General features: G+C 44.8%; 1 protein-coding gene across 1 annotated transcript; it reads right to left on the bottom strand.

Moving 5' to 3' along the window:
- Positions 1-3,698: 3,698 nt before the first annotated feature.
- LOC125344648 (testis-specific Y-encoded protein 9-like) lies at positions 3,699-8,551 on the bottom strand. Its single transcript, XM_048337077.1, has 7 exons — positions 8,507-8,551; positions 7,552-7,719; positions 6,916-6,993; positions 6,683-6,794; positions 6,448-6,593; positions 6,257-6,325; positions 3,699-3,749 (listed from the first exon to the last, which is right to left on the bottom strand). The coding sequence occupies exons 1-7, from the start codon at positions 8,549-8,551 to the stop codon at positions 3,699-3,701; spliced, it is 669 nt and encodes a 222-aa protein (XP_048193034.1).
- Positions 8,552-10,065: the final 1,514 nt, after the last annotated feature.

Here is a 10,065-nt window from a genome sequence, read left to right as displayed (position 1 = left end):
ATACTAAGTGAAGTGAGCCAGACCTTAAGAAACATGGACTCTATGGTCTCCCTTATTGGGAATAATTAGTACAGGTTTAGGCAAGTCATAGCAGAGGATCACAAGAGCCCAATAGCTATACCCTTATGAACACATAAGTGAAATGAACTCCATGTTACAGAAATGATTGTTATATCACAGTTGTAACTACTTTCAACGTCCCTACCATATCTGCACCTTTGATTGTTGATGATGTTCTTGTATCACCTTCCTGTGGTTGTACCTACAGTATCTCTGTAATCTTATCTGAGTACAATGGAAACCACGTATACTGGCATTAGAACTAGGAAATTGGAAAGGAATACCAAAATTGAGAGACACAGGGTAAAAAAAAAACCAACTACAAAAGCAATACTTGCAAAACTGTTTGGTGTAAGTAAACTGATCACCTCATGATGGGGAAGGGAAGAGAGAAAGGGGGAAAGTATGAGGGACAAGGTAACAAACAGCTCAAGAAATGTAACCAATGCCTAACGTATGAAACTGTAACCACTCTGTATATCATTTTGATAATAAAAATTTGAAAAACAACAACAACAAAGGATGATTATTGAATTTGCATAGATCAAGGCACTGGTTAACAAAATAGTGTGTATATGTATGAGGGACGTTTGTGTATTTCTTTGAAGATTCATTGATTTAGGTTTAGAGTGTGAAATAGCAAAATTACACAATATTGAATGGTAACCATCGGAGAGTATGGCGTAGTTCCTAGCACGGGTGACTTATAATCAAATATATTGGCTGAGATCTCAACTGCAGTTCTTTGCTGCTAGATGACAGTGAGTATATGCTTCAGCTACAAAAGCTGTCATTTGTTGCTGCACTAGATTTACCCCCCATCCCCGTGTGGGGAGCTTGCTCCCTTATCAGTGCTCCCCTTTTCACCCTCTCCTCTGGGCTCCTGACCAGCGGCCAGCCAAGGTGGAGCAAAGGGACACGGGCTAGCCTAAGGTGCACGTGGCTGAACGAGATCCCCTTGTCCTCCCTCCTTACCCACCAAGGAAGCCAGGTGCAGACGGATCTCGGAAACGCTTCAGAGAGCAATCCAATTTCCATGTTTCTCTTTCTTTTCAACTGGCCTTCTTTGTTTTGCTTTACTCATTCTTCCTGTTGACCAGTACTGGTGCCTGCCTTTGCCTACCAATTCATGTCTCTTCATCTCACCTTCATGATGAAGCATGAGAGCCCAATTTCCTATATGAATTTGTATTTCCATACATTTATAAATCAAAGTACTCTACTAGTAGGAAGTGGTAGAAACTAGAAGTTTAGGCCTAACTGAAAGAATTTTGGGAGTGGAGATGTGCCCATGAGGAGATTTTATGTTCTTGACTAGCCACATAGAAACACACATTTATCTCCTCTCTCTCTCCCTTTCTGTGTATGTATCTCCTAATATTTTGTCCTTGAAGGCCACATGAATATCTTATCCTGACAAATGGCTTCTCCATTATCCCTTTAGGATGTTCTTTTTCACCACAGACCTATAAACAGCGAGGACAATGAATCATGGCCTGGTCTATGCATCCCACTCTTCAACAACATGACTGAAGTCAGCAGCAGGACAATAATTGGTTAATCTTGACCAGACAAGGAGTTTTCATTCATCATATAACCTTTCTCAGTTGGTTTTGCAGACACATATTAAGTTATTGCATTCATGTTTGGTATTCTGAAAAGATTGAGGGGGATTATTCCAGTTATTCCAGATATGAATTCAGATAATCTGTAGACACTTACAACCTTGAAACATTGTTTCTCTCTCAGGATGAAATTTCTTTGTCTTGTCTAGTGAGCATGAGGCAATAGCAGTGGCAGGCCCATGTGCAACATTTGATGAGTGTTTGGCTAACATTCTTCACTACTGTAGTTGCAAGGAATCACTCGGTTGTTACACTCATTCATACACACAAACATGCATAGGCATACACGCATCAAGAACACTTGTAATACCAGAGAGGTTTACACACCTCCATGAAAATGTGTCCTTCTGGTTGACTCTACACACTATACTGTGCTTTGACACAGAAAAATATTCTGACAGCAAAGTCAAAGACACATACAAATATCCAAAAAATCTGCAAACCAACATTTGGTACCTGAGCTCAGAATACGTCCCATATGCTGCAGACATGGAAGCGTATTACCAAAGCACATAAATGGCACAAAAATCTTCACCATAACTTTCCATACACATCCACACTCAGAGAATAGTTAAGATTTACATAAAGTCATGTGGGAATATTAACTCTAGTATGGGAATCTGAAATCGCTAAGATAAATGAGAGCACAATACAAGAGAAAAGACTCTGCTGCTAATTGCTATTGTTGCATTGAGGTGTACCATCAGCAAAATTGGGATAGAACGTGCGATTATTTTAAGAGCATACATGCATGGGAATATGCTTGGTTCTACAGGTTTTTGTGATGTTTGTGATGGACATTCAGTTTATGTAGATGATCTGAAATTTCACAAGGGCACTAAGGTTAAAACCAAACAGCAAAAGTATTTATAAATTGGAATATCTCTGGGAAAATGTGTAGAAATCACTTAACAGAAAGAGAATAAGGAGTGAAAGTATACAGGAAACTATCCATGTTTGAGTAATCTATACTAGGAACAAATTTAAATCACATGCTAATCCCATGATCCAAAAAGCAAGAAAGCCAGTGAAGGAGGGCAGGGATTCCCCTTAGGTCCAGGAATTTTTGTAAGTTATGAAACAAATGCCAGAGGCCTTTATACTGTGTCATGGGTGGTGTTAATTTCCTGTGACCATATTCAGCAGCCACAGGTGTTGTAGGCAGAAAGGCAGGAGCCATTGACCACACAGAAAAACAACTGAAGCCGAATTTAAAGGATCTGTTGGAGCCCATGAACAGGACACACAGCAGAAAGAATGACAAAAAGACCATACCAATGAGCAGCCTTAGGAGACCAAGCTGGAACAATCAAGGTGTTATGTATGAAAATCCTTGAACGGAACTCAGCGAGTGAATGCCCAGCTTACGAGTGCCTAAGGATGTCTACTGATAAGGCTGGCATCCAAGTCCCCATTGCACCTGAAGCACACGGAGGCCACCATGTTGGGAATTACTGGTGTGTGGGCCCTGGATAGAACAAAATGTATACTTCAGGATGCAGGAGACAAGGAAGATGAGGTGTCTCCAAAGATCGCAAGATGAGATCAGGCCATTATAAGAAAAACATGGAAACAAAAACTTGTGTGGGTCTTACTGGCCCCTACCATATGCAGTAAGTGCAGTGATGAAGGTTCTGTTAGCAAAGCAGATAAGGAAGAGCCACAACAAACCCTCATTAAGAGCATATATTGGATGCACATGTGTCCTATGGGGCGAATTGCAAGGACAAATAGTACGCTTAGCCAGAAGACCTAACGAATTCACACCAGTTCATCAAAGCAAGGTGGTCAAGTCTGGGGGTCACATTGCCCACTGCTAGTGTCAACTGCAATACATGAGTTCCTAAGTATGTTGGCTATAATAAACATTTAAAAATGTGTGACCAGGTTATGTCTCTGTGGCACAGTGTGACCCTAGGCTAATTTCACAGTATCCTTGTATTACCCACAGGGATAAATATGTCCAGCCATGATGTAGGAGCAGAACACACTTTGCGCCCCTGTGCAGAGCCATCACAGGAAGTCCTGGTAAGCATCTGGATTCATAGGGGATTCATTTTCTTCCTAAGGCCAACAGAGAGTATATTAGAGATGTCTCTGTATCTGAATAAGAGCCAAAGCCGAAGAGCACTAGAGTGGGAAGGGTACAGTTCCCAATTATCCCGCGATACTCCTGACATACTATCCTTCCTCTGAAGAGTATTTGCAGACTCTCTTATAGCATCTGTGAGTAGGGAAATCTCCTTGGCCATCCTCACTGGCTCGCAAAACCTCAGGGAATGAGTGAATTTTGTACAGGGTCACATCTAGAGGTTAATGCTGCATCCAAGCATGCAGGTTTTCTCAGAATAACTAGGAAAATTTTCTTTTGCTACCTTGCCAGCCTGGAAAGCAGAATATTAGGTCCATCACTCCAGGACAATGATTCTACATTTACCTTTTGCCACCGTTACAAACTTCCAGAGATTAGTGATGCCTAGAGAATCAGCTCTTTGTCATGGACAACAAGTGTTTCCCCAGCCACAAAGTGTGCTTTGAAAGGTCATTTGGTTTGGTAGGGAATGTGATCCTACTATCACTACTTCCTTCACCTTGTAGTTTGTTTCTGGTATTATTCTACAGTTTCTTCTGGGAGTCTGAGAATGTAGACACCATGTACCTATAGCATTTTATACCATCGATACAATCTTCACAAGTTCTCTTGGAAGCACACTCATGGAGACTGAAATTCTGATCTCGGGTCTCTCTGTGAATCATCACTAATGAGGTTGGTGTTCATACCTTAACAGTTGGGGTACCGGATCTAAAGCATCCCCTGATCTGAACACCCATCTGAGATCACCAGGGTGCCACAGCACTACTAAAGTAGGGAAGAAAACAGAAAAAGGAATGAAACAGTGAGGTGGGGAAGAAGCCAGAGGTGGAACATGACCAGCCTGTTGATCTCAGAAACAGGAGGTATCAGGCCATATGACAGAAAGAATAGATATGAGCACAGGGACACTGTAATGTAACATGGCTGGCATGAGGAAGCATGGCCAGCGTGAGTAAGGAGACTGGTATTGGGAAAGAGACAAACACAAACCTTTATAGCCTTACTCTTTATTGCCATTACACCCATACTGCCTGTTCCCCTATCCACTCTTGCCTGTCTCACCTAGGTCATTCTTACTCCTCACAGGTATACAAGGCATTGTTTGCAGTTCTTACTTATTTCTGAAATGATAATACAAATCTTCATTGAAGATCTGAATAACTCCAGAGGCTGTTGATGCCATGAAGGAAACAGGGACAGTGCTCTATGTAGCCCTGAAATGTTTCAGGACGTACATGTGTATTTCAGACAGTAGAGAGAATGGAGAGTGGGGAAGGAGGCTAAGCTTCTGGACCATACTATCCAACTATGGGAGAACCTCTACAGATAACATTGAGGTGGAGCAATTGGCATAACTTCACATAAGCAATGTTGATTTTAGGTTCAAGTGCAATAGGCAGAATTCGGGGCCTAGCCTGAAATGTCTCTCCAATGTCAACAACCTCCACCCTCCTTAACTACTGTCACCAACCTTGCCAATTCTTTCCTAAAAGGGGAAAAGTGTTCTAATGCTGAGCTTCAGCTGGAGATATGTCTCCCTCCTCTCATTAAACTGTAGAGGCAGACTCTCCAACTGACTTTTAGAAACAATCATTGCAAACTCACAATCAGAACCGAGTTGTTTATTTTCCCATTCAAATCCTACATATATTTGCACAGAGTCAGACACATATGACCGTGTGGATTTGTCCCGAATTATCAATTCACATTTTATCACCTGTCTGGCCCTCTGCATCCTGTCTTAGTACCTGAAGTGAGTTCCAGGGTTTTTCTGTGTTGACCTAGCTTGTCTCCTAATTCTGAAGTAGTGCTTGTGATGAACACATGTCCCAATGAATTTAGGTAAAGTTGGATGCTCCATCATCTTCCAGTCAAAGTCCAGAATTACCCTAAGGAACACGAAAAATACATACTGATTACAAGTATATAATATAAAGTTGTTTTGATACTTCTGGATGCTGGCTAAGACACAATAACTCCCTTCTAACTCTAGATCTTCTGATCTCAAGTCTCCAGTCCATGAGGTAAAGTCCATTCTCTATCACCCCTTCCCCACTATCATGTCGAGGATTACACAAGAAATCTCACAAGTCATGATTTACCACAAGCAAAATTATTCAGACAATGGTGGAAATAAATTTGGGAGAGCCAAAACTTAGGAGATGGGAAGAGGGTAAGAAATGGGTTTACTTCTCTTGGAACTCTGAGAAGGACAGGGTATTAAAGATTCAGCTTGGCATCTACCTGAGTGTCTCTGTACGTTACCCATGCTGCAGCAGAATTAGTTCAGCCTTAACCAGTTTTGCACAGCTGTCCTTCCAATTTGTTGTCTCTTCCAGAGGCCCTGGAGGAACTGCGTTTGGCCATCCTCTTTTAGTCACAAGCCTCAAATGTACAGGTGTGAAGTTAGCATTTAGGTACCTGACAAGATGGACAGCATGTACTAGCTACCCACCTATATATCCTTCTTCTTTACCCCCTCTTCATGTGCTTTCATCATCTTGTAGTAGTGCAATGGATTGAGCCACAGGTCTTTTCTGATGATCTGGTAAAGTAAGTAGGTAAGGTAAGTAGGTAAGGCAATTAGCTCAAGGTTCACACTCAGCACTCAGCAAGCCAGTGAACCAACCAACGTCACAGATGGCTTGCTTTGGCCTTTTGTAGTACCTCAGTGATCCTGTTTGAGCCTGCAAAATTGTGGTCTGTAAACCAGTTGAAGAAGTTTGGGCTCTTGTTGTGGTTTCTGTGACTGTCAGCTTCAATTTTATAATCCTGACGCCACAGAATGGGAGTGGAATGGCACAACCTATATCCTGCAAGAAGACATGATAAGAGAATCCAAGTCCTGTTGGCCATTATCAATTCACAAACTCCAAAAAACACACTGTGAGCAAATTCTTACCAGTGATATCCACGACGAATTCCTTAACAACCACTGCATTCTGGAAGTATGGGTTATTTCTAAAGTAAAAGGTGATTTTGCAGGAACTCTTGGGATGCCTGAGTTCTTGTACCTACCAGAAGAAAAGGTAGAAAGCTAAAACCCTTTACAGGTAACCGGCAAGTTCCTGTTTGGAAGTGAGTTCTGTTCGTGACACTGTATAGCCCACCAAGATAAATGCCTTGGGTACTCACTTCCAAATTGATCATGTAGCTAAGCATGTCTTCATCTTGGTCACTGATCATTGCTGACAGCTGGGGATGGTTCACAAACTGCCTGGGTCAAGGAGCCTTCAGATGCTGTGGATGTGCTAGGTATAACCACTTGCATTGAAAGCAGCAAGTGATGTGTGAGGCTAGTGTCTTCCTAGGTACTCCAATCTCCATCTTATTCTAGGCCAAGGAATATCCTAAATAATAAGGTAAGCTTAGGATTTGCAAATTGAAGACGACCTGAAGTGAGCTCTGTTGTATTCTGTTCTCTGAGTGATGGGGACCAGATTTTACAATCTCTTTGTCTAAATGTCTTCTTTCCCACCTCTTTCTGACCGTGGCATAACTCACACCCCTTTCCCATAGCACCATTACAAAACTCTTCTCCAATTAGCAGCCTATGTGGCAACTTCCTTGTGCTACTCATTGTTTCTATGACTCATTGTCCCTACAACTCCTGCCTATACCAATCTCTAGCCTACATTATCCATAGTCCTCTTCTCTAGGGACCCTAGCAGTGTGATGTTCCAGATCCTGTGCATGCAAATGCCTCATAAAAGGTCCACTACTCGAAAACACAGGCTGCAAGGCAGTAACAAGTAAGATGCCTAAGGATACAGTTTGGGCCCAGAAGCCAGGGATGCCCCGGATGTTGCTGCTTCTGGAATCCAGGAGAGTCTTTTGCCTCTTGCTCAGATTCTGTTTTAGGCGTTCATGAGCCTTGGTGGCTTGGTTATTCACTGGTCCCAGATCTAACTGAAGAGCCTGCAATTCCTTCAGTGGTGGCTGTTGAGAAATAGGTTTACCGTTGGCTAACCATTGCTTCCTCCGTGCTTGTGATACAAATTGTCTGAAAGGTGCCTCTAAATCACCCCCACCAGCTTTTTTGTCTCCTACTCAGCCATTTTATTCTCCTGCTGCACCGGCCCCACAGCCTTGCTGTCCAACAGTGGCAGCACAGCCGACTCTCCAGTGCTCCATGTAGTCTCCACGTGCCCTGTACCTTTCACAGGGATCCTTAGCCTGGCCCAACTGGACCTCCATGAGCAGCACGCAGGTTCTCAGAAGGCATTAGCAATGCAGCAGTTTGCCGTGCATTGCCTTCCCGCGCAGTCTGTGCTTTCCCATTCCCGAGGGCAACCTCTCCTCTACCCGTGGGACTTGCCCACTCTCCTTCCCTTCTGCCTATTCTGCCTCCTTTTCCAGTGCCCTTGCTTCTCCCTCCCTGTGTGCCATCCCGGGAAACCATCTCCCCTCCCCGTGAGCCATTGTTCTGCTTACCTCCCTCTCTTCCACCCCACGAGCCTACTCCCCTTCTCTCGTAGCACATGCCCCCCCTCATCCTGGCATGGTCACTTCCTTCTTGGCCTGCTCTGCACCCATAACCCTACCCTGGGTGCCAAGGGCTTTCTCTTCTTGCCTGCCACGAGCTTTTGCCCCCTGTCCTCCTCTATCCTCTAGGCTAGGCCTCCCCTCCCCGGAACTCGGCTCCCTCCCCCTCCTCCGTTCCCATTGCCAATATTCTCTCACCACTGGCCCGCCGCCTCCCCACAGGAAGCGCCCCCTAGATTACCTCTTCCGCAGGTGGAGGAGTCCCACATTTCTGTCTACTCGCCATGTCGTCCTGCTCGTCCTCACCCCAAGCTTGCTCCTGCAGAGAGCCACAAAGCAGCTCGGCCTCGGGGAACCGCCCAACCACGGACTGTGCTGGGGGCGGGACAAGCGCCCTGCACCGGAAAGCAATTAGCTACTTCCGCCTGGGTCGGGCTCCCAGCCAAGACACGGATGGCACCTAGTTCCGCGTCATTCCTCCAGAGGCGGAAGTTGAAGGGGTGCCAGGTGCGGTGGGTCCGCCTGTAATCCTAGCTACCCCGGAAGCCTGGCCCGGATGGCGGGCGATTGAAGCCCGGCGGGAAAGCAAAGTCCGCTCCTGACACCATCGGCAGTAAACGACTCCCAAAACACCCCTAGGTGACCAGCTTTGATCCAAAGACCGCGGGGACACCCTGGGCCCTGGGTTCAAACCCCTGGACAGACGCAGGAAAGAGAAAAATCAACGGCAGGGAAAGAAAAGGGAGTGGAGGGAAGGGGAAGAAAGAGTGGGCACGAGACGTGGGAACACTGACCCTGGGGAGAAAGCTGGAGCAGACTACAGATTGGCATTTACTTAATAGTGCGGATACATTGTTACTTCTTAGTTGGGTGACTGCATCCCGGTTGTATAACCATACATCATCAGAACCTGAATGAAGGGCCTAACTCAGCATCATTGATACTCAGGGCAAAGCCTTGTGTGTTAAGGGCACCTATTATCCTGTGACATACAGACTCATTTCAGATCCCAAGTACAAGGCCAGGAAATTCTCAGCCAATCTCTGCCTCCCTGTCTCCCTTCCTCTCTCTCTCTCCTTTCCTCCCTCTCTCTCTCCTTCCTTCTCTCTCTCCCTGCCGCTCTCTCACCCTCCTTCACTCTCTCCCTAACCCTTCCCTCTCTTTCTCTATCCCTCTCTCCCCCCCTTTCTCCCCCTTGACAACTAAATCATTTCTTCACACTGCCATATTGTAAACAAATTGAAAAACATAGGCGAATAGGAGTCCTTGCATTCTACTCAAGACCCAAACTTCATTTGAGATTGGCTCACATTTCAGGCACTGTGTCACCTTGGTCACTTTGAAGGTGTGTTCTCAATTTAGGTCCAGCCTGTCTGGGCTTTTATGGCCCTTCCTATGCTTTCCCTGTGGCTGGAGATGACTGGTACATTTCCAATGAGTTGACAGAATAGATAACCACTACTTTCCTCGGTTAATTGAAATATTTTTACCCACATCTATTACCCTCAAGTAGAAAGAAAGGAAACCAAAATATTCTAAAGTCCACTGTGAGGTAAATACATAATGAAACTGATTTATATTTTTAATGACTAAGAAAGAGACACATGCAAATTGACAAGCAAGGGTTATTAAACATCCATGAAGAAATTTGAACTCTGGCAGCAGTGGCAGCAGAGCACCACCACTGCCCTGGCAAAGTCCCCGGTTCTCCACTCACCTCCAGTGCTCATTGGTGACTAGGAGAGGAAACCTTCAGCCCACAGGCAGCAGACAGACGCGGACTGCGGAAAAGTCCAACAA

The sequence above is a fragment of the Perognathus longimembris genome, unplaced genomic scaffold, assembly GCF_023159225.1.
Source record: "Perognathus longimembris pacificus isolate PPM17 unplaced genomic scaffold, ASM2315922v1 HiC_scaffold_197, whole genome shotgun sequence".
Classification (NCBI taxonomy): domain Eukaryota; kingdom Metazoa; phylum Chordata; class Mammalia; order Rodentia; family Heteromyidae; genus Perognathus; species Perognathus longimembris.
Note: the sequence above shows the minus strand (reverse complement) of the source record. Positions and strands in the feature narration are given on the sequence as shown.

Bases quoted from the DNA above. Each gene is read 5' to 3' on its own strand.
- LOC125344648 (XM_048337077.1), bottom strand. From the start codon at position 8,551: ATGGCGAGTAGACAGAAATGTGGGACTCCTCCACCTGCGGAAGAG. The intron at 6,994-7,551 runs GTATCCTTAGGC...TGACCCAGGCAG, and splicing joins CTGGCTTCTGGGCCCAAACT to TTTGTGAACCATCCCCAGCT. The intron at 6,594-6,682 runs GTAAGAATTTGC...GTCTTCTTGCAG, and splicing joins ATTCGTCGTGGATATCACTG to GATATAGGTTGTGCCATTCC.